Here is a 24,789-nt window from a genome sequence, read left to right as displayed (position 1 = left end):
ACATCGTAATAGTTTAATCACTGGCAAATCCAACACTGATAATTCTATACATAAAACAGCAGCAGCACTCAGCAGTACCTTGACCAAGAGACTTGGCTCCTATAACGTCTATTAGGCCTGGACAAAAAAATGTATCTAAAGCAGGCAACAATGGAATTACAGTTCTGACCTAGTCACCATGTGTCATTTGGCAGGTGCTGAAAAGTTCGCTTTTTAGGAAAGCGTTTAAAACTGCTGCTACTACCACCACTTTTGCTGTGTTCAATATACTTTGCTTTGATTATGATGATATGTTTACTTTGTTTCTTCACCTCCTTGCTGCTTGTGTGGTTTTTTAAAAAAATGGTTTATTCCTCCCCCACTCTGTTTTATTTTTGTATTTGCTATTTGTAAATTGCCTTTGAGACCCTTTGAATCTCAATAAATAAATAAATATTGGGTTTACATACTAAAGGATGATGTGCAGCTTTTCCACTCCCCTCCTGTAGTGTCTAGCAACAGCTGTCACGTAACTCTTTCCATTTTTAAAATATAGTTCTATTAATATGTTTCTTTTCTATTATTCCCTTCCTTTGATGAGCATAGGGTGGTATACATAGGTTTTCTCCTTTAAACATTTATCTCCATAACAACCCTGTGATGCAGATCAAGCTAACTGAGATGTGTGTTTTCAGGACCCACTCTATTCATAGAATCATAGAATCATAGAGTTGGAAGAGACCACAAGGGCCATCGAGTCCAACCCCCTGCCAAGCAGGAAACACCATCAGAGCACTCCTGACATATGGTTGTCAAGCCTCTGCTTAAAGACCTCCAAAGAAGGAGACTCCACCACACTCCTTGGCAGCAAATTCCACTGTTGAACAGCTCTTACTGTCAGGAAGTGCTTCCTAATGTTTAGGTGGAATCTTCTTTCTTGTAGTTTGGATCCATTGCTCCGTGTCCGCTTCTCTGGAGCAGCAGAAAACAACCTTTCTCCCTCCTCTATGTGACATCCTTTTATATATTTGAACATGGCTATCATATCACCCCTTAACCTCCTCTTCTCCAGGCTAAACATGCCCAGCTCCCTTAGCCGTTCCTCATAAGGCATCGTTTCCAGGCCTTTGACCATTTTGGTTGCCCTCCTCTGGACACGTTCCAGTTTGTCAGTGTCCTTCTTGAACTGTGGTGCCCAGAACTGGACACAGTACTCCAGGTGAGGTCTGACCAGAGCAGAATACAGTGGCACTATTACTTCCCTTGATCTATATGCTATACTCCTTTTGATGCAGCCCAGAATTGCATTGGCTTTTTTAGCTGCTGCGTCACACTGTTGGCTCATGTCATGTCCAGTGACTGTAATTTGTCTTTACTGTTTAATACTAAATTTCAAATTGTTGTAGCCTGCCCTGGGACTTGCTGGTGAAGGGTGGGTAATAAATCTAGTAGCTGTGGTTGTAGTAGTAGTAGTAGTAGTAGTAGTAGTATAGTAGTAGTAATAATAATAATAATAAAAAAATCACTGGCCCAAGTTTCATAGCTGAGTGACAGTTTGAGCCTGAGTCAGTTTTAGTCCCTACAAATTGTGTGAAGAAAGTCATTTCCTGTAGTTTGTTCTCTGTGCAATGCAATCCTAGTTGTGTCTTAACTGAGTAGAGCTATTCAATGAGGAGGGAACTTTATACATACTCATAAGCAGACTCGTCTTTTCTGTTTAGGATGAGCACTTGTGCTGAAAACAAGTTTTGACACTTAACCCTCATAAGCCTGGATTGAATTATGTCTTGTATTCTGGTATCCTTTTAACGTGCCACTCACCCACTTTCCTTATCTCTATGCCTTCCTGCGTTTCCTCTGGGTTCTGTAACATCACAACAAATAAGGCAGTGGTTATAAAGAAGATGAAATTAAATGGACCAGAAAAAACAGTACAGTAAGGAATGGATGGTTTCTGTCACTACAGTCAATTCTGTAACCTGTACAAGTTGTGCAAATCAAGGAAATATGCATGATTTATTTTCTTCTCTAAAATATATTCTGATTATGGAGATAAGCAAGGACCTTTGCAGACTCCTTTGGCTTAGGAGGCATTTGCCCATACACATTGCACCCATCCCCGCCTGCCATGGGACATATATAGTCTATAGCAGCTAGGGGAGGGTAATGGGCAGGCCATAGTCAGTGTACAGTTCCAGCTTACGTACAATTAATAATTCAAATTATCATTCAAAGTAAGGGGAATGTAAGGAAAAAATAGAAATGATAGAAAAAAAGAAAATATCTATTAAAAATACCAGTCAAGTTATCCTGAAGGATTTATGATAAGGAACTCACTAGTGATGCTGACAAGGTGCAATAGTAATTTCTGTTCAAGCACAAAATAACCTATGGCAGAAAAAGGCTCAGCTGTTTGAAACATAGGGTGTAAGTGCCAAGCAAAAACTCAAGAACAATTCTGGAATATGTCCAATTAACCCTGCAGGTTAAGGAGTGGACATTTCTGATAACTAGGTGGGAAAATGGGAGTGAAAAGTTTCCTCAGTGTTGTTTGCTGCTGTAATGGCTTTAGAGTACAAAGGACTACACTAAATTTATGAAGGAAGTTTTGTTTTGTTCAATGGAAATTATTCCTATGCATAATTATTTGGAAGTAACATCAACCAAGTTCAAGGGGACATAGTAAGTGTGATTAAACTTGCACCCTAAACATCAGCCTTCCAGAACCTGATAGTGAAGTTTGGGACTAGGATACTGAAATTAGGGATAGGGGTAGTGCCCCCTTCCTAGTATTTACAAATATATTTACAAAAAAAGTAACAACTTCACAGGTTAGCTGCCCAAAGATGATTATTCTTGTCAGACATTTATTCCAGTTTTCCCTTGCCGGAGGGACTCCTTTGCTCTTGGATTGAAATTCTAAAACTGCATCAAATCCAGTTGCAACCTGTTAAATACCGGTAATTTGTTGGAGGACAACAGATGAGAGTTTTGCCAGTTTCATTCTGCCAGCTCCACATTTGAAAATGGAAATGTGTAACACTATGAAGGGACTTTGTTTAGGAGATCTGGCCAAGTTATTCAAAGAGCCACATGAGGTCTTTTGGGGAAAGAGCTTCAGCTTGGGAGATAAAAGTTAGGCATAGCAAAGGGACATGGCTAAATGAGGTGCAAAAATGTGCGATAGAAACACTGGTCCCTAGGCCAGGACTTAGGTCCTGGATCCCTTTGAAATAATAAAGTCTGGGCAAAGTTGATGAAGCAGCAATATTTTATTGAAAATAAACACTTGCAAGTGGGTGATCTGAAAAGGCAGGCACACACTTTCTTATCAAAAACATGAATATTTAAACCCTTTTCCTGAGCGCAAGTCCCTCCTTTGCCGCCCACTAGGAAGGGGCATTCAAAATGCAACACCTATCGCGTCCGTCTATTGCAATGTAAAATCCAACCCCCCAACCCCTCTTTCATCCCCCAAAGCCCCTTATTTGGTTAATTTTTCCCATTCCCCAAAGCCCCTAATTTGGTCAAGCCTCTGTCCCCTTCATACTGTTTTAGCAATAAGGCTAGGTTTCTTTATTTCACTGAAGTGTGTGACACCGTGACCTGTTTCAGCTACCTGTTTTGCAAAAAGCCCCTGGCCACAGTTGCTAAAGATACTCTATTTCTTCAGAACTTATCTTTCTCGAAAAGTTCCCAGCCTCAAGATTTCGAAAGAAACAACACCCTATAGAACATGTGACCACAGCTAGTTTGAAATATGCTAGCAATAGCCACGCCACATCCTGGCTGCAATATTCCTATAGCCTTACACACACTCCTGCTGCAATTTTCTTAAAGCCCTATGATTTACACGATTAATAAAAACACTTACACTTTCCTTTTCTGCAGGAGCAAACTGAAAAGACAACATATACATTTCTCACAAAAAGTCTCAGACAGATTGGAATATTTCAACTATAAAGATCACGGCATAACTGGGGCAAGTTGCTCATTCTCCCAAATGATATTATATCTCCTTATCTCACTCTGCACACCCACATCCTTCTGCTTTTCTCTCAGATAAAAATGATGGGTGTGCTGCTGATGGGATCCAGCGAGCAATTTTATTGTTAAGGAGAGGGTGAGGTGGGAGATCAGGGCTGCCCAAACATACCCATTGCTTATGCAGGGCTGGCCCATCCATTAGGCAAGGTGAGGCAACCGCCTCTGGCGGCAGGATCCACAGGGGCAGCAGCAGCAGCAGCAGCAGCAGAGCCCCATGATGTAGATATTTATTTCCCACCTACCCACCCTTGTTCCTGATGTAAAAAAGGTAAAGGTCCCTCACGCCTCTTCCCTGGTGCTCAGAAGAGCGCCATTTTGTGGTTCGCCTCAGGTGCCAAAATGCCTTGGGCAGGTGACATTTATGCCAGAGAGGCTTTGTTGCGAACGGCGTTCCCTCAGGGGTGAGGTAAAACCTATGAAATGTGGGCAGAGAGCAGGTTGTCGGAGGGGGAATGTATTCGTTATATTTCCTCCCCACCCGTCTGTGGCGGCGAAGGCCACCAGAAGCGGCTCAAGACCACGGCAGAGACGACCAAGTGCTGAGGGAACGTGTGGGGAAAGTCTTTCCCTCCTTTAAAAATAAATAATAATAATAATAATATCCATGCGAGACGGCTAATGCGATATAAACTGACCAAGACGTTAGCCCCCTTAGGGGCGCTCAAAATCAGACGGCGGCTTCGATGGACGAGTCAGATTAAACGCCACATGAAACAGGCCGAGAAATGAACGACCAGAGGGCTCTGAGGGCGCTTCCCTCCCGGCCTCCGAGCCTCCACCGTCAGACCGGTTCTGCTCGCGGAGCGAGGCCCGCGAAGCCCCACCCAGGGCCGCCTTTGGGAGTGGCCGCCAGTCAAGCGGCGGGCACCTTTATACCAGGCAGGCAGTCCGACCGCCTGCTCGCTCGCTCGCCCTCCCGCCGAGCCCAGCGTCTTGCTGGGTCATGGCGTGGGGCTTGGGTGGGTGGCTGCCTGCAAGTTAAAAGTGGCCGCCGAAGGAGCTCGCCTGCCTTCCTTCCCGCCCCGCGCGAGCTGAACTCTGAAGCCCCGCCCTTAATCCAAAGGCTCGCTTTAAGAGATGACAGCGGAAGATCGGCTTGCGTGTTTGACAGGGTTTCCTCTGAGTCGGGAACCTCCTTTGGGCGCGAGGGATTCGTGAAGAGGAGAGTGCTTCTGAGTGTGTGTAGAGTGCGTCTCTCTCTTTCCAGGGAGCCTAGGTTCGCGTGTGAATTCTGATATAGACAGGCATGAGCCTCTAAATTTAGAAACTTAAGGATTTATGGAAGGCAGGGGTGAGGGGGGAAATGTCCTTTTTTTGGTCCAGCCCTCCTCCTGATGTGCTATCTTGCCTAGAAACTGAAGACCGCTTAAGACAGGTGAGTTCCTGCTTTATGCTCTTTAACCAACTGCGCAGCAGGCAAAAATGGCAATAGGTTAAGCTTCTGTGTGGATCGTGAGAGTTAAATCGGTTAGATTTCTGCTTGCCAGGCAATGGCTGAATACGCATCACCTCTGGAAGGAAAAGGTTGCTTACCAGTTAAGTTGTGGCAATGAAGGTGAAAACAAAAGGAGATGATCTGACAAAATAACAGTCAGGAAATGTGATCACAAAGGTGTGATTAGGGTCAAATGACATTCGATGGGTAGTTGTAACTTTGTTTAGGTTTGATTTTTATTTTTTAAAGGGACCCCTGACCATTAGGTCCAGTTGTGGCCAACTCTGTGGTTGCGGCGCTCATCTCACTTTACTGGCTGAGGGAGCTGGCGTACAGCTTCCAGGTCATGTGGCCAGCATGACTAAGCCACTTCTGGCGAACCAGAGCAGAGCACGGAAACGCCGTTTACCTTCCCGCCGGAGCAGTACCTATTTATCTACTTGCACTTTGATGTGCTTTCCAGCTCCTAGGTTGGCAGGAGCAGGGACCGAGCAACGGGAGCTCACCCCGTCGCAGGGATTTGAACCGCCAACCTTCTGATCGGCAAGTCCTAGGCTCTGTGGTTTAACCCACAGCGCCACCCACGTCCCTCTGACCCCTGTATAGCAAAGGTGCATTTATGAATCTGCCTTAGTTCAGTAACTAACCAGCACTAAAAAATCAGAGTCCTTTAAGGGTATTTACCTGGATGAGTTGAAGCGTCACCTGCCGGGAGGTGAAGAAGAGGCCCAAACAAAGGTGTTATAATGTGGTTTGAGTCGTTTGTAATAAGTAAGAAAACTGAGTGCATTCTACCCGTATATAATTTGTATACATTCTGTCCTTGACATGGCCTGTTATTTAAATGCTTAATAAACACAAAGACCTAAAGTGCCTGATCCTCCTTTTTCAAAACTGCATTTTATCAGCTGTCCAACTGCACAATTCGCCCCCCAACTCCACCTTTTGTGCCAAACTACACTAACCCCACCTGCTTAGAGACTGCTTTACCCTTCCAGCTGCTTTTCTATTGAAAAATCACCCACCTCCACTTCAGCTGCTTTTCTTGGTGTGGGGAGAGCAAGCTAGACTTGAACCTTTCTCCCTGGTCATTTTTGTGTGTACACAATATGATTTTGTATGGATGGAAATTGTTAGCCCCCGCCTTGCAGTCTGAAATAGTATTCCCCGTACACAAATTTTATCACCTCAGAGAGAACAAGATATTTGGTCTACATGAGGCCCTATTATCACCCCATCTGCCTTGATGTGAGACCCAGTGTTGTCTTATTTTGTGGCTCCCAATTGCACACTTAGCTCTTTAACTCCCCTCCACTGATATGAAAATAACCTCCACTTCTCCCTCCCACTCCCCTGACTCCTCCTTCACTTCATTCATAGGCGTGTATTCCCCTTTACACAACTGAGGCAAGATCACTTCCTTACACTTCATGTTATGATGGTTGCTTCAAATGTCATGAAAACCCACAATTTACATAAGTACTTTCTATTTAAGACCTTTTCTAGGTAACTGTTAGTAAGTAGGTTGTTTCTAAAAAATAGTTTGCGACTTGCTTGGTGTCTGACACTCCCACGAGTGGCTTTTTGCATGTGCTGTACACTCATGTCATGCTTTCCTTGGAGGAATCAGAATAATCACATAATTTGGAATAAGAAAATGGTGTAAAGCGCATGACTTGAAGAAAATACTGCTGGCCAGTCTTATGAGCTTCTGAAATTTGATGTTGACATCAACAACCCTTTTCTAGTCAAGGGAGTTTAGTTTGTGTGGCAGTGAGAAATTTATTTATTTTACAAGCCATGTACAACAAGAGAAAATGAGTTAAAATACAAGTTTTAAAAACAATAAAACCATCCCTGCAAACTCTAAAAAACAACTGTTTCTACATATGTACAATTAATATTCCATAAATGACTGAATCACACCTCAGGGAAAGCCTTCTTAAACAAAAATGTCTTCGGTAGGCACCATTGTGCTCTAGGTTAACAGTAATGTCTGATTGCCCCATCAAGGACTCTTAATGATTGGGTTCTTCATGCTATTACTAATCATATTAATGTGAATGTTGGCCTCTATTGAGATTTGAATCTATTTCTCCAGTTTAACATTGCAAACTCAAAACAGCTTATTGCCCTATAATGAGCAAGCTAATTAAGCAATGGGCTAAGGGTGAGACTCCATCCCACTTTTGAAAGGTTTAGTTGGGTGCTGCAGTACCCATGTGGAGAAGCTGCATGAGGTCCTCTACAGATAGGTTTCTTTGTGACCACTGGTTTTGGTCGAGCTCTGATTCGCATAGTGAATAGCTCTGATTCACCACCATAGCTCTGATTCACCAGACAACCAACTGGAAAATTTGTATGAGTTTAAATTTGTTTTAGTTTATACTATTGTGGTTTTAACTGTAACATTTTTAGTGGTAATTCTATTGTTCTATTTTATTTTTTTATAAACCACTTCCAGGTTCTTTTTACAATCAAGTGGTATATAAATTTTATGAAAAGAATACAAAAATAAAACTGGAGGAAAATCATGTGAAGTGGGCACACATGAAGTGGGCTTTCTTGCAGAGGACCCAGTTTCACACTTTTGGCTCACACTTCAGTGTCTGTCGGTCAGGATGGCCGTTTATCACCCTCAGTACTGAAGGCAACATGCGGGAGAGTGCTGTCACACTCCTGTTTGTGAGCTTCTCATAGGTATCTGGTTGGTTGCAGTGGGAGCATAAACCTGGACTTTATAGGCATTTGGCCTGATCCAGCAGAGCTTTTCTTATTTTCTTAATTTATCTGTTTGGTGAATGGAGGGACTCGCACCACTTTTTCACAAGGCTAGTGTAGGATGGCCCTGGGTAAAAGTATGAACCATATCTGACTATGTTCATGGGTATAGTGGGTAGTCTGGATTACTTAACTTGAACTAAAAATGCCATATATTGTGTAGACGTCCCAAGGACACATACTCAGAATTGCATAATATTCTGTTCCATAGTCTTCTGTATCCATGTGTAGTTGAAGACTGATTTTTTCCAACTCTTTCAGTGCCTGCTTTTGAAGTGATTATACCAGCTGTTGGATTTGAGTATGGGACTAAGACTATAATCCCGTACCCATTTACCTGTACCTCGTTGAACTCAATGAGACATTGCAGAACTGTTTTCTGGAATATGAAATGTATGTATGTAGTATTGTTTATTTGTGGTGTTCTATGGCATAAGTAGTCTTTCAGCACATATTATGCATTGTATGCAACTAAATTCTACTCAGAGTAGGACCATTCAAATTAATGGATCTAAATTAACCATGTCCATTAATTTTAGTGGGCCTGTAAGTATGATTAATGCTGGAAACAACCCTGTGAGAATAATATGTTCACATTTATTTACTGCTTTTTAATCATAGCTTAATACATTTGTGGGGTGGGAAAGATATCAGTGGTGTCTTTCTGTCAAAGTTTTATGTCTTGTATTTCCTCTTCAGTTTCTTTGCTAGATGTTTTAGTTAGGTAAGTGGTCCTTTGAAAAACCATTCTAAATATGTACCTTTAAAAATGAGACATAGTAATAATAATCATATATATTGCACACATACCCTGGGCTTGACAGTAATTTGGCTTAGAAAGGAATCAGTACATCCAATGGTTATTTGGTGTCATTCCTTTTAGAATATCCTATTAGATGCTATGTTGAATTATTCAGTATCAGCAGCCACTGAATAGTTAAAGCCTGATGGATTGTTTTTTGGCTGAGATTACATATTCATTTCCCAAAGGATTCCAACAGGTTGCATAGCAAATTCCTTGTATTGCTAATGTAAGTGCAGTTTGCCCATTGTCCCCAATCCTATCTACAGGCTTCACTTCTTATACCCCAGAACATCCTACTATGTGATTGACTTTCCAATTGCATAACATGCCCATTTGTGGAAATAGTGTGATCATTTCTGTGAGATCACTTGTTTGTGTAAGATTCAGTCCTTCTGCCCAGAAAGGCATTATTTTTGTACAACTCCAAAAAAAAAGTATTAAATACACCTTAATTCTGTTTCGGCCAAAAGTTTTACTAATCCTGTGTGGAATATCTATCTATCTGTCTATCTATCTATCTATCTATCTACCTACCCACCTATCTATCATCTATCTATCTATCTATCTATCTATCAAGACATCCACTTCAAGACAACACCCAACAATTCTACTTTCTATAAACCAATATTTTCTTCAATCCTCAAACTCAGATATCATAAGTTGATTTCCTTTTTCACACAAAAAGTCTATAAGGAGTTTCCTATCCAGTAAATATTAACAATGATTTTTCTCTGATTAAAAATGTCAACTTCGCCATCTCAGTTAAGTCCAATAATGTTAACAATCATTCCTCCATGGTAGGTAATGATGAATCATTCCATCTTGTGCATAGAAAAGTCTAGCCACATTTTTGGAATATTTTTAATGTCCACATCCATTCTGCTTCAAGGATTATTAATCCAATATTTGCTAAATCCCATTCTTTTCCTTTTATGTGAAGGAAAAATATATTATTTTGCATATATTGAGAGTATTAAATACTCTGGTTCCTCTTCTGATCGTTTAAATCTTTCACCATTTCCCTCCTATTATATCTAGAAATAGCCATATCTCACTGGTTCTCTCCATTCTACCAGGTGTCCACCAAGCCCTCTGTATCAATGTCGTCCTCTAAGACCAAGGGCTCTAGTTCACCCAATCTATTTTGATGGTGCTTTGGCCTCTCTAAATTGTGCCCCTGCACTCACAGTGGTGGGTTCTATGTCTCCTGATTTAAATTAACATTAATTTTATCATCTTCATCATGGAGGTCCCCTGGAGATGGATTCTGAACTGGACCCTCCTCAGTTCCTGATGACTTCCCTCCAGAGCAGATAAAATAAGAAAGGTTGCGGAGCAGGTTTAAGTGCCAATGGTGTTTCCATCCTAGTGCAAATGGAGCCATCCCTTTTATGCAGGCCTAGTTTGCCCTAGAATATTCCCCATTGCCTAACAAATCCAAACCTTTCTTCATAACACCATTATCACATCCATTGCACTGAGACTGAAAAGTTGTGTCTGTGTAGCTCGCCCTATGTACGAAAGCAGTAGCATTGCATAGAAAGCTACCTTGGAGAACCTTGTTTTTAAACACACTTGGTCCTTGGAGTTCCTTATATAAAATGCTGGAGGCCTGACCAGGGTGAAGATCAAAATGGTCTCAATCAGCTACCGTACTTCTTATGACATTTACCCAGCATTGAGATGTTAATATAAACAAAAGCACAGGAACCATCATGTGCTATGTGTAATGTAAGCGTTCATTCTCATCTAGTAAATAGACCATTTTCTCTAAAAAGGAGGATATCTAGTAAAACGTCCAAAATCTTGCCTGGTCAGGTCAACTGTCTTTCCCTATCCAACAAGTTAATTCAGCGCCTATTCATACAGTCAGTATACAATGAGATAACCTTTGATTTGTTTAAACATTCAAGAGATGAATCAGAAGTTAAAGTAAACTGAAGGAAACTTGACAGCTGCAAACTCGATCATAACCAATCTCCTTAAACCATGCAAGCAACAGATTGAATGTCTCCAGCCTCTTCCTACTCCCCTACAATCTGCTTGCAAATCAAACAAAACAAAACAAACAAGGCAAAACAAAATAAGCATTTGGTCAGGATCCAAAGAAGTGATACATGCATGCCAAGGAGACAACATAGCTGGAGCCTCATTTGTTGCTTTTGCAGCAGCTGATCAGATTGGTGAAGAAAAGACAAGCCACAATCATTTGCTTTTTCACTATGGAAATTTATGGTGACAGCCATGAATGATGATGCTATTCCATAATGGCTCTTACACATGATAGTCTTTGGATCATGCTATGTGTCTGTCAGGGTCTTTGTCTGTCATGGATCACTTTCTTATTTCTCCTTAGGACAGGGAGACCCTGAGTTCAGCAGTAGGGCAAAGAGAATAATAAATACTAGAGCATCAAAAATACTAAACGCAATTACAATAAACACAATAAATAAAAACAGAAGGCTTTGTAAGTTAAATCAGCACTTTAAATTGAGCCAGGAAACTAACTGGTAGCTAATGCAGTTGTTCCAGAATTGGTCTTATATGTCCAGACTGTTCTGTCCCTGTCATCAATCTAGCTGCCAAATTCTGTGCCATCTGCAATTGCTGCAATATCTTCAAAGGCAGCCCAACATAGAATGCATTGCAGTAATTCAACCTAGAGGTTACCAGAGCATAGACAACAGATGTTAAGACTATCCCAGTCCAGATAGGGGCACAGCTGCATCATCACTAAAAAGCTGGTGGAAGGCATTCTGTGCCACTGAGGCCACCTGAACCTTAAGCAACCGTAACAGGTCTAGAAGTACCCGCAAGCTATGTACCTACTCCTTTGGAAGGAATGTTACCCCACCCAGAGCCGGCCGTATCCAACCCCTCTGGTTTAGAGAACCACTTACTAACAGTGCCTCAGTCTTGTCTGGAGTTTAAGTTTTGTTAAATAAAATAAATGGGGGAAAATTTTAAGTCAATATTTCATCATTATTCACCCTATCTAGAGTATGGGAATAGTCATACTGAACTACTTTGTTGAAAGGGTTATTGTGTGGCCCTGCTTTGGACAGTAATGCTTCTGTTTAATAATGGTAAATTTGTAAGCTGCCTTGAATGATAAGAGACACAAGGTGGTGTGGGTATGAGGAAGGAAGCTTTGGTTGATCGTTTGACTCTGAGAAGGTACTTTCCCTCTAGGTCAGACTGCCTAGTAGTCCTGCTTTGTTTGCTCCCCACTCCCCAGCTGTTCACAGTCCTCTATTTTTATGCATATTAAAGAACTTTTCATGCTGTGAAACTCATCAAATCAAGAGAATTGTACATTTGCTTTTTAAAAAGTGTAAGACTGCAATGTTGAGGGAAACAGAATTCTGTAGCGGGACGGGACTTGAAAATACTCAGTTTTGCTGCCTTCAAGAGTACAAACACCTGATGTTTCCATTTTAAGCCTTCCAACACAATGGCATTCCTCTAATAGGAATAATCTATGCAAATAAAATGGCTCTTGTGCTTTGACCTCGTGAACAGAGTTTTAATGCTGCCCAGGCCTTTTAGGCTGAGTCATAACATTTTAAAAGATAGGAGCGAGGAGCAGGATGGGGGGCGGGGAAGGTTTATAATAGAAATGCTGACACAAGAGTGGCTGAAAACAACTGTTTGAGCCAGAGGTGGTGGGGTCCAGGTCTTTCTTTGGATAAAGGCTGCATTATTCAAGAGTTAATGCCACTGACCTCATTCCTGCTGACTGCAGGTTCTGACTGATAAGGCTGCACCCACCCAGATCAGTGACTTGGTTGAACAGTGGCTACATCATGATGTTCTGCTGGCCTGCAAGATGTGCATCACAATGTATTTTGGTTGACCAAGGGTCTGATTCAGTATAAAGCTGAGAGGTATACATAAACTCATAGGCTAGATGATATAAACAAAATATACATGTCCTTCTCTTGCTTCCAAACCCTTCCATGGTTCTATTGCCTTGTGATCTCATGATGCTGGTCAATACTAGGTCAGTGAATGGACTCTGGTCTTGGTTTTCTGCACTGAATTGGATTATGGTGATCTTAGAGTGAAGGAACTTTCTATTGTTGAGTTGTCATGGTCAGATTACTACCTGGTAAAGTTTAGACTTGCTGGAACTCAGAGCCTCTGCAGGGGTGGGGGACTGAATAAGTGTTGCACCCCAGGAGGCTGATGGATCTGGATGGTTTCCTGATGACTCATACAAACCTGCCTGGGTTTTGAGATCTTCAGGGGAGGCCTTCTCTTGTTCCCACCACCCTCACAGGCATGCTTTGTGGAATCATGGGAGAGGGACTTCTCGGTAGCTGCTCCCAGTCTTTGAAATTCCCTCCCCAGATAAGCTAGACTGGCTCCCTCATTGTCCTTCTGCTGGCAGGTGAATACTGTTTTGTTCCATCAGGCTTTTGTGAACCGACTGCCTTTAATAGTAACTTTGTTAATAAGTTTGGTGTCTAGCTCTGAGCCTTACAGTCAAGATTGCATGTACAGAGCTGTTTCCCACTTGGGGCTATGGTTTCTTTGTTGAGAAACAAAACTATCATTTCTGACAGTGCATGTCAAGAAACAGGGCAATGGTGTTTTCAGTACAGTGGTACCTTGGGTTAAGTGCTTAATTCGTTCCGGAGGTCCGTTCTTAACCTGAAACTGTTCTTAACCTGAAGCACCACTTTAGCTAATGGGATCTCCTGCTGCCGCCGTGCCACCGGAGCCCAATTTCTGTTCTTATCCTGAAGCAAAGTTCTTTACCTGAAGCACTATTTCTGGGTTAGCAGAGTCTGTAACCTGAAGTGTATGTAACCCGAGGTACCACTGCACTGGGAAATGGGGCTGATTTTTTGGTCTGTCTCAGCCTAGCATTGTTTGTTTTGATTGGCAATGTCTCTTAAAGGTCTGAGGCAGAGGTGTTTCTAGCGGTGCTACTTGACTTTAAAATGGAGATGCCAGGGATTTAATATGAGACTGCATACATGCAAAAGTTTCACCACTATACTTTCCTAAATGTGATGAAAGCAAAACACAAGGCATCTTGGTTTTCTGTGTTCATTCTCCTGACAAGTGAGGAAGGCAGAGAAAATGGAAGAATGGCAACATATGAATATGGCATGATTTAAAGCCTGCTGGATAAGAAAATGAAATTTTTTTATATGGATTCCTCTGGCAGTGGGTTGATTGTGCAATATCTTTTAATATGGATAGGTATACCCAATTTGGTGGAGTCGTCACAGTAGTGGGATCCCTTCCCTGGAGGTATTGATCAGCATCCCTCTTTGTTGTTAGGAAGTCTTTGAAAACATATTTTATTCCAACAAGCTTTTAATGTATAGCTTGTACTGCTATTTTAATTATGTATCTAAGAATCTTGAAATAACTAACAAACCTTTGTTTTTATCTTTTAGGTATGCGTTGGAAATAAAGTTCAATAATACTCAACTCCATCCAAAATAATGGCTGCCATTTTCTGTGAGAACTGTTCCTTTTCATATTTTCAACATGGCCAAGCCTCCCATCATTCTGAAGCTAGTGGAGCTCTTCTGCTCATCATGCTTGGGAAAGTCATGCTCAATCTATTTTTGTTACAATTCCGAAAACCAAATCTCCGTGAGAGTTATATGAGCTATTTCTGCAAATCACTAGCCTTTGTTGACTTTGTGCTCCTAGCGACTATGTCCTTCATTGCCTGTTTTCAGGATTTCATGCTTTTAGGCGTCCGATTTACTGTGTATCATATCTGTCTTCTGGCTCAGATAGCAGCCCTTGCCTATGGAATCTTATTTTACCCAGTTTCTTTTGTAGCTGGTTTGGATTACTACCTTACAATAACCCAAACTTCCAAGCGTCCTAACATGTGTTGGCGATCACTATACACAGTTGCTGTTGCCTTCACGTGGATTTCAGTTCTCTTTTATGTTCTGAATCTTCCAGGCAGCTCTATAGGACTTGAGGTAAGCCATTCCAATTCTGCCTACCAGTGCCCTTTCTACACCAGCAGCCAGAGCTACTGGCTGACAGTAGGCATGCTGTTTATCATATGCCTGGTTCTTGTATTCTGTTGGTCAGAGGTTGTGGACATGGTAAAGTCAATTAAACTAATTTCCATTGAGAGAGAGGTTGTTTTGTTCTTCCCTTACATGCCTGAGTGCAGCCTCAGAGACTCTGCGAAGCATTTTTTGACAAGACTTCTTATCTGCTTTATTGGCACTTGGGCACCATTTGTGCTCCTTCAAATGCTAATCGTGTTCCTTGGTGCAGAGATTCCTGCTTGCATAGAGATGAACGTTCCCTGGCTTTATTTTGCCAACAGCTTTATTATTGGAATTGCATTTTGGGTCAGGCGCCACCAGATTGAAATGACAGAAGAGACTTGGGATGTGGATCCATTTGTCAGCTGGAAATTCTGCTTTGCCCCATTCAGCTGCCAAGATGAAGAGAAAACTCAAAAGCCCACCACCCAAAGTTTAATCTGTTAGCAAGCAGCTGCGAGAGGTGAATACTGAGTTACCATAATAGCTTGGGGGAAGTTTGTATTATTCTGCGACATTTGTAAACTTTTGTAGGTTTTTTGGGGGGAGGGATCACCAATATGTGTATGTGAGTGGTGCTATAATGTATTTGTGTGCTGTTTACCAAGTTGGATTTCCAGTATGGGTGCTTACTTCAAAATAATGACAAATTACTGTCAAAGGTGCCCAACCGTGTGTTTGTAATAATAACCAAATTCTGCCCTCATCTCATTCAAGGCTCTCATATCCACTGGAGGCTACTATGGATGGAAGGAGGCAGTTGTTCCAATTTCCACCTTTCTCTTGCAGCCCTCAATACCACCTTACCTGTTCCCACCAAATGCTGTCCCAAAGGTTTCCTCAACCCTTGGAACATATTTGGGGATGGGAGCAAGGGCTGCAGAAGGGGGAATAATAGAAAATTGCCTCCTAGTGCCCCTCCATGGAAGCCTCCACGGAAGCCTCCACTGGATCAAAGAGCTTCTATGAATGTTTGCAATTGGGAAAAACACCAATGGCTAAAATGTTTTGATTTGAAAGACAGTTAAATTGATCTTTTAATCCTTGATGATACCTGATGGGAGCGTATTTTTATATGTTTTATTACAAATATTGTGTATGTGTGTTTTAAATTCTATTTTCCCTCTCTGATTATTTGCAGGGGGTTATTGGGTTGTTCTTGCTTTTATTTTGATTATATATTTTGTGTTTTTATATTGTATAGGGCGGTATATAAATAAATATAAATAATTTTATTACACAGTGTTAGAGCAACATACTTGAAATAAAGTAATCAGTGGCTGTCACTCTTTCCTCAACATGAAAAAAGACATCAAACTAGACAAATGGAAGTAGCTTTTATTTCTGCAGCACTGTATTCACACTTTCAATGTAAAGTTCAACTATAAACCAAGTTGGTGATGCTGTAGGTCAAATATTTAACCCCACAGGAAGCAAATATTACCACATAAGAATGCTCAATTTAAAAAAAAGTGTGTGCCAATAACAAAAGGTGCAATTACAAGCAAATTGAAGCAGCAATAGTATAAGGTGCTTTGATTCATCCTTTGTATAATCTGATTATTCATGGACAGATTTAATAACAAGTAAATTTTACATCACTCCTACAGACCATAACAAATATGAGAATCTAAAATTCATCCACATGCTATGTAAATATGAAAGTGCTTTTTATATAAAAAGGATACATATAGATCAATTTTTACCGAAATCACTGTGTGGCTTATTCTTTAAATGTAAAAATGATACAGATTAATTAGGGGAGGGATAATTTTTTCAAAACTTTCACTGGAAACAATGAAAGTGCCAAATTGTTGCTACATATGCTTAAACCACTTGTTTAGGAAAATCGAAGTACCATTCCATGATACAAACACAGACGTACATATATTATTATTATTTATCGAATTCATATACCGCCCTGTACCCAGAGGTCTCAGGTTGGTTCACAGAATAAAATCAAAATATAAAACCACAAAATACATAATCAAAATAAAAGCAACAACCCAATAACCCCCCCCCCCAAAACCCCACATTTTAAAAGGGCATAGAATGTCAATCAAATCAACCAAAGGCCTGGTTAAAAAGGAACATTTTTACCTTGCACCTAAAGATGTATAATGAAAGTGCCAGGTAAACTTCCCTGGAGAGAACATTCCACAGATGGGGAGCCACTGCAGAGAAGGCCCGTTCTTGTGTTGCCACCCTCTGGGACCCTCGAGGAGGCACACAAGGAAGTGTGATTAATTTTACACAAATTTATATGCAAATATACTCAAAGTCCCATTGTCTCTCAGCCTCACACATATTTGCTAATTCCTCACCTAACCCTTGTCTCTGTGTTGGCTTTCATAGATGTAACAAAAGAGAAGAGAGGGAGAAATTACCCTGGATAAATACAAAAACGGGGTTCAGAACATAAAGAATTTAGTTTACAAGCTTATAAATTGTAGTTAAGTACTTTATCTGCTTAAACAGCATTTTCAGATATTAGTGCAATAGAAGAGGCAGTAAAGTTAAGATTATGTTTCATCCATTTACTGGTTCATGTAACAGAAATATTATTTCATCCATTATGAAAAGGGTAAAGAACACAAAATGGTTATTTTTCAGAGTCAGAAATGTTTAAGGCCATAGGGCCAATTTTATCCTATAGGTTTTTTCGGAGGGCACAGTACTTTTGTCAATCTGTATAACTAGACACCCATAGAGAGGAATTATTAACATATTTATAAACCCAACAGATTTATGAAAGGCAGTGTAACAGAGGTACTCTAGCATCAGATGTTTTAAAAGACCATGGATATGAACAAAAAATCCAGAAAAGAAAAATCCAGAAGTATGTGGAAGAAATATTTCCTAATACAAATGAGATTATATATATAATAATAAAGAGTTAATATATGTATTCAGGTTTTCCCAATGGCACTGATTCCAGATGATCTTGCTTAAACAAGGTGCCAGTTTGAACATAATGATCCTGGCATCAGAAAACCATATTTAGCTGGAACAAACATTGGGCCAACATTCTCCCCCTTCCTCAAACTGCATGCCAACTTTAATACTTTGATCATAGGATCTTTAATCAGAAATTCCCATAAGGTCTGAAATGGGGAAGGATTATTGTAATGTCAGTTTGCTAACCAAGATCTAAAACAACAGGAAGAAGTCAAGAAAGGCTACGGCTACTTAGGGAACAGCTCGTAGAATCATAGAATAGAATCATAGAGTTGGAAGAGACCACAAGGGCCATTGAGTCCAACCCCCTGCCAAGCAGGAAACACCATCAGAGCACTCCTGACATATGGTTGTCAAGCCTCTGCTTAAAGACCTCCAAAGGAGGAGACTCCACCACACTCCTTGGCAGCAAATTCCACTGTCAAACAGCTCTTACTGTCAGGAAGTTCTTCCTAACTTATAAACCACTTATATGGGGTACTTTTATCTTTTAGTTGTTAGGACACAACAAAGGTTGAAATCTTGTGCTTTGTGAGGCTTTCATTTACTGTAACTGACTAGCTTCAGACATACGCAGGGAACTTTCTCCTACTATTGCAAACAAATCTGTTTTTTTATGCTTTCATTAGAATCATATTTACTGAAATGTAAACTGTTTATGTTTACTTAGATTTCACTGATAACATCAGAAAGAACATATTTTAGAGTAAGCATTTTTTATTAAAAAAATTACATGCAAATGTTATGGGAAGAATATGTCAAGTTTGCATTTCAGGAGTGAATATTTACTTAACAGATTTGTGTGAAGAGATAATAACACTGGTGATGAAATATGATGTAAGCTGCTTGTTTATACCTAACTTAGTGCTGCAAGGGAGCTGCAGTTTAAATGACTGCTCCATCCTGTTAGAGAAAATGAAGGATGTGAAGTAACTTCCATCAAAACTGCACCCAGGACTTGCTTTGCCATCACTCCATTGCTAATGTCCTTTCCCCATTCTCATAAAATACTGCCTGAGTCAAGTATGACACTTCTCTTCTCCACATACAATAGCTTTAGCCAAGCTTTGTTAGTCTGTGTTTAAATTCCTCACATGTCCTTACTCCCAGGATAATGTCAGCAGGCATTGATCCTTGGCTATCTTAACTGCCCAACAAGAAGGTGATCCCATGGAGTTACTCAAACGTAACAAGCATCACTTGGTGCATCACTGATGGGGAGATTAAGCAGGTGAATCATCAAATGATTCTCAAACATTGAAAGGCACTTGAGCCCTCACTCTGGCTCATGTCCTTAATTTTGTTTTAAATATATAAAAAGGCAGTTTTCTATGCCCTTTTCCTGCAGATGACTCCATCACATATACCTGATGCATATTTACATTGCACACTTGTGGAGTCTACTGTCAAGTCTCCATGGCTGTTTACAATCATGGGATTTTGGCCCGCGTCAATACAAAAAGGTTGAACACTGTGACACATCATTAAACTGACAGCAATGAGAGGTGGCTGCTGCTACTACATCTGGCGCCATTTGACGTTTCTAATCCTATTACAGCTTGGTATATGGAAAATAGCCATCTAATGTAAAAGTGTTCTGGAGCGTCAGGAGTATAATTTTGTGCAGTCTGTGCCTGAAAACCACATGAGAAATATGCTTTGTCCTTGTGCAGATGCTTGCTAATCTATGAGGAAGACCTGAGGTGTGGCCAAATCAGGTGGCACAGTCTATAAATGATAAGATTGCCCAGAATAGTAGTGCAAGTTTCTGTGTGACTTGGTACATGCTGCCCCCAAACACCCTCAAGCATACTGTTTCTTGTAGTTCCCATTAGATTCTAAACCTCGCAACTAACAGTGACTGGACACAGCCCAAGTACGACTCAGATTTCTAACTTCCATAAACGCCATCACTTGTCTAGAATCAAGGATGTGATCCAAAGAGGCAGGGAATTTTATTAAAAGGAGAAGAAAACATTGTATTTACCTTAGGACTAAAATTTAAAATACTCCATACTAAGCCTGTAGCTTCAGTAAATAGTCCCCAAACTATCAACCAATGCAAATTACCACTTCCCATTTCACATCCTGTTCTTTTAGAAGCTGTACTTGAGTACAAAATGTAAAGTGAGAATTAGCCCTGAAATGCTGACGCTGTTAATGGTGCTGATAATTGCATGCAAATAATGTGCTTCCACTTGTTGCTGTATTCACACAAGCACTCAAGATCACTTTTAACAAGCCTTGTGCAATTATTTCTGGGCATCCCCTAAATGCTACAAGCACTACTAAAGGAATCTGAAATCCAAGTGCTATTCCTAACTGTAGGGCAGGATTGAAGCTCAATACCATGTAGTCCATACATGTCCATGTTGCTCCATACAGTGTTAAAATGTCTTCAAGAACACATACCTGCCCCCTTACAAATTAGCCATCTTAAAGAATAAATACTAATTATAGCCACATCATGCTAAGTAACACTTAAAGGCAAACTGAAACGAATTCATTCACTCAGCCTGTCTATTATATCAAGCTATGAAAACCACTTTAGTTTCTCACTTGATCGTGCTCCTTTTCATGCTGTTAGGAATCAGTGTTTTAGAGTGGCAATTCCTACATTCTGGAACTTCCTTAAAACTTTTCTGTTTAAGCAAGCCTACCTAGACATGCAAAGCTGATGTGTATTTTAATCAGTAATTCTAGCTCATAATGTATATTTTTAACTCCTTAATTATAATTTGATTTTTTTTAAAAAAGAATTAGTTTAAGCCTTACCTTTATTAACTAATTAGTGTACAATTTTGTAACCTGCTTGGGGGTTTCATTTATAATTAAGTGGCATTCAAACTTGGTTAAATTAAGGGGGGAACTCCAGTAGATACACTGGAATGGCTTGTGAAACATTGCCTTCTATGGTGAGCGGGGGAAGGGCAGGAATGCTATTGCCATAAAGAGATAAGCTGAGTTGTAGGGGATGAACAAGGAGGAGATGATGTGCTTTCTTTATCTGTCCCAAAGTCTAAGTTTACTGTCCCGAGGTCAATGCTGAGAGCGACAGGCACTGCCTTTTGGCAATAACCAGTCCGCTTTTGCATAATACAGAAACTTCTCTGTACAGCTTTTGCAATTAGTTCTGTGTGGCGGTGGCTTGGCAATTGTATCAGACTGTTTCTGCCAGGCGTGGTGGTGCTATGACAGCAGCTTGCCACAGCACCAGTCTTCTTTGCCGCTCTGTTTGGCCTGCCACCATTGCCACAGTCTGAGTGGGAGGGGAGAGAAAGGACCTTATCAAATTGATAGGCTGATATATTAGGATAAGGTAAGCGCCTGGTTCTTTGAGCAATACATCTTGCAGGACAAACTGGTTTGTTGGAGACAGCTCAAACAAATGTTTCAGTTCAGGGCAGAATTATCTGTGCTTCTGTTCTTACTTTTTATCCTCAGGCCCACAGTACTTTAATATACTATATTATTCTATAATTATTGTCAGGATTCTCTGTGAACCTATACATAGTGCAGCTAATGAAAGTAACTGAGCATTTGGTATAATTTATATAATGTTTATGTAATAATCACTTGGCCATGGATATGAATTTGTGCTCTATTTATAATTACAGGAGATGTAACATTGTTCCAGTTCCCAGATGCTTAAAATAAGAGACTTAAAATAAAAAATAATAATAATAGCAATTTACAAAACAAAATAAGCTTTGTGTAGCACTCAGTTAAATTGAAATATTTTGATTCGTATGATTTACAGCCCAGTACACATTTACTGAGAACTGTCACACAGAATTAAAACGGGACTTACTCCCACATAAATATGCATCATACTTCAGCCTTAATCTCTGTGAAGTAAATGAGACTAAAATGGCTCAAATGTTCCCCACCTAAATCCCATGTGAGTAGGACTGAACAACTAATGTCTGTCAATCCTTCAAAATGTGGAAGAAAGCTCGTAATTCTGAAATCCTCCTGTTGTGCTTTCTCAAAAAAACACCTTTACCAGTTTTCTGAACTTACAGTTACCAATACTGTTTAGGCAAAGAACCAGTTCAGTTAGCTGTTCACAACTACTATTTCTGTAAAGAACCAGACCATATGATTTGGAGGCAGCTTTAACTACTTTGCATCCTATAACATGTTTGCATGTTTCATATGCAAAAGAATCTATGCGCAGTAAATACGACGAGTTGGAGAATGATTAATACTTTGTAATTCTCGAACCTTTACCATACACACCTGTAAATGTTTGGTAGCTCTCCTTAACACTATAAAGAATTTACTTACTTTGAGCTTCTGATAATAATTAGCGGATTACCGTAATTGCTGAAGGTTAACTATAATACCTTTCTGAACGCATTCCTAAATTTGAGATTAAAAAAACCAATAGGGCTAAAACCAGTAGTCTTAAGTATTTTTGCTAATTAAACCACCCTTAAATCAACAGATACAATGTTAATGCCCAATAAAACAAACAACATTTTACTGAGCCATAAGCCCTTGTGGAAGATTCACATTCAGTTAAATGATGATCACAATCTATAAGACATTTCTTTTGAACAAGCTCTATTAAAATGAACAGAGATCCCTTCGTCTTATGACACACTCATTCATGTTAATGGGTCTGGCTTAGGAGAAGTACTCAGTGAACTGGGCCCCATTTCACTGAAGCATCATGCTAACTTAACGGTGGGGTAGAAGATCTTCCAAAGAATGATTCAAACTCCTACTCAGATATAGAGGACAAACTTCTGAACACTTACTCTTAATACTTTGGTGCCATTGGTTTAGGGTCCTTGCTGTAACATGAATAACTGCTGCAGATAACACTGGGCTGCGAGGAAATGTTACAAAGAAAAACCATTGTGATTTCAAAAAGTGCTTATTCCCTATGGAGAGGGAAGAACAACGTCCCCAGCAGCGTCCACCAGAACACCTGCAAATGGAGAGGCGAGAGAACTATAGAAAGAAAGCGAAGTCTAGAAACGTCTGCTGATCCAATTTGCCCTTGAGAATTATTCAATAATTCGGAGTTGCACACCAGCGTATGGGCGACACATTTCCATTGAACAGGTGTACATTAACTCCTTTGGTCTAAACCAGCAAAAAGAAGGAAAAAAACCAGAACAATAACAACATAATGCCCTCTTCAGTGCATAGCAGCATACAAAGAATCATCGTCATCATGTATGTGCTTTTTACTATCGTCTGGGAAGTGTGCCACACCGCCGTTCCAGCTCTCAGCAGTTTTGCCATTATGTGCATCACACCTAACTGTACAACTTCATTTATCAAGAATACCCCCCTTCCCCCCCCCAAAAAAAAACATTCATAGGTTTGTACACATGAGAGGGATGCTTATGCTGACATGGAATTCAAGTGACCAAGGTTCTGACAGTGGAAGGTATACTGCATTTACAAAATATCTTGCATGTTCACAGAAAAGCTTCAGCACTTAAAAGAGAATGCTACAGTGGTGGGGCAGCTGTAGGGTTATGAGAGAAGAGGAAGTCAGTTGCAAGTTCCCTTCAAACTATACGCTCAGGATTAATTGAAACTCAAAAGAGCACAATTAAATGCATAGCATTTTACCATAATCAGTGCTTCCACAGACTCTGTGGACTCTTCTGTTAATCCATATTCTTAAAAAGCTTTCTACAAAGGAAAAAGTGTATAGAAACACAATTTGAAACTGTAATCAAGGTTATATCAAGGTTACATTTTCTAAAAAAAGCTTAAATCTTGAATGTTAAATAATCACCTTTTTGGAATAAGCATCACTCGCAACATATTACAGAAGCCTCATAGAGCTTTCCATTGACTCTCCTTGCCCTGCATTTGACTACTACAACAACTTGCCAACACAGCTTATGCTTCCTGATAAGCTGGATAACTACTGGAAGGTTTGGAAGATTACATTAGATATGCTCCTCCAACAGTCTTTATGTGGAAAAGGATGCTTAGCAAAACACAGCAGTAATAACCATATCAAACATTAAGATGCTGTTTTATTACAAGTCTGTCATATGGTGGAAGCTGTGATTTAAAGCCTTATTTTCCACTAGGATTCCTTCAAGGAGTTGATTCGTGCACAGATTTTCAGTGCAGGTCCTAGCTTAATATTCATTGCACTCATGAGATGGTCCTCTTTTAATAAGAGGAGAGCCTGCCCATCAATCTCCTGGGCTCGAAATTCATCGGCAATATCTTGGCAACCTGCAAGGAAATGACATATATTAATTTAAAAATAGGCAGCGTGATCTTGAAATAAGATTTCCTCCCCCAAAGCTTAGCTTTAATGACTTCCACTTTTATCTAAATATTGTCTATAATTCCATCCTTGTTTGCATTATTGTTGGTAGAAAAGAGCGCACATTCTCAAGGGTTCCAGCCCTTCATCAATCTGGGCCTTCTCTTTCTACTGTTGTAAAACCACTGAAATATTGCAGCAGACACTTCCTGTTCCTTCACATCTCTGCCAGCTCTGAAATAAAATTAAAAAATTCCTTCCATAGACCAACTAAGTTAGTTATTGGTATGAGCTTTCGTGTGCATGCACACTTCTTCAGATACACTGAAACAGAAGTCACCAGACCCTTATACAGTGGTGCCTCGCAAGACGAAATTAATCCGTTCCGCGAGTGTCTTCGTCTAGCGGTTTTTTCGTCTTGCGAAGCAACCCTATTAGCGGCTTAACGGATTAGCGCTATTAGCGGTTTAGCGGCTATTAAAGGCTTATCGGC

At 40.3% G+C, this 24,789-nt stretch overlaps 2 protein-coding genes across 12 annotated transcripts in view; one reads left to right on the top strand and one right to left on the bottom strand.

Moving 5' to 3' along the window:
• GPR160 (G protein-coupled receptor 160) overlaps positions 1–16,320 on the top strand; it is a 33,007-nt gene extending 16,687 nt beyond the window's left edge. For 2 of the 4 annotated variants that reach the window (XM_081008271.1, XM_081008273.1), the window contains exon 2: positions 14,462–16,320. In XM_081008271.1, coding sequence (XP_080864397.1) covers positions 14,510–15,532 — 1,023 coding nt within the window. In that variant the 5' untranslated portion in view covers positions 14,462–14,509 and the 3' untranslated portion in view covers positions 15,533–16,320. Of the gene's footprint in view, positions 1–5,231; positions 5,402–8,430; positions 8,636–14,461 lie in introns of those variants that run through there. The other 2 variants (XM_081008270.1, XM_081008272.1) reach the window with 2 other exon arrangements.
• Positions 16,321–16,403: 83 nt separating this feature from the next.
• The window catches only part of PHC3 (polyhomeotic homolog 3), a 57,570-nt gene continuing 49,184 nt past the window's right edge, over positions 16,404–24,789 (bottom strand). For all 8 annotated transcript variants that reach the window (XM_081007863.1, XM_081007862.1, XM_081007861.1 and 5 more), the window contains one exon: positions 16,404–24,262. In XM_081007863.1, coding sequence (XP_080863989.1) covers positions 24,108–24,262 — 155 coding nt within the window. In that variant the 3' untranslated portion in view covers positions 16,404–24,107. The remainder of the gene's footprint in view (positions 24,263–24,789) is intronic.

Source organism: Podarcis pityusensis (genome assembly GCF_964106645.2).
Source record: "Podarcis pityusensis genome assembly, chromosome: 5".
NCBI classification, from domain to species: Eukaryota; Metazoa; Chordata; class Lepidosauria; order Squamata; family Lacertidae; genus Podarcis; species Podarcis pityusensis.
This window is presented reverse-complemented; position numbering and strand designations above follow the sequence as displayed.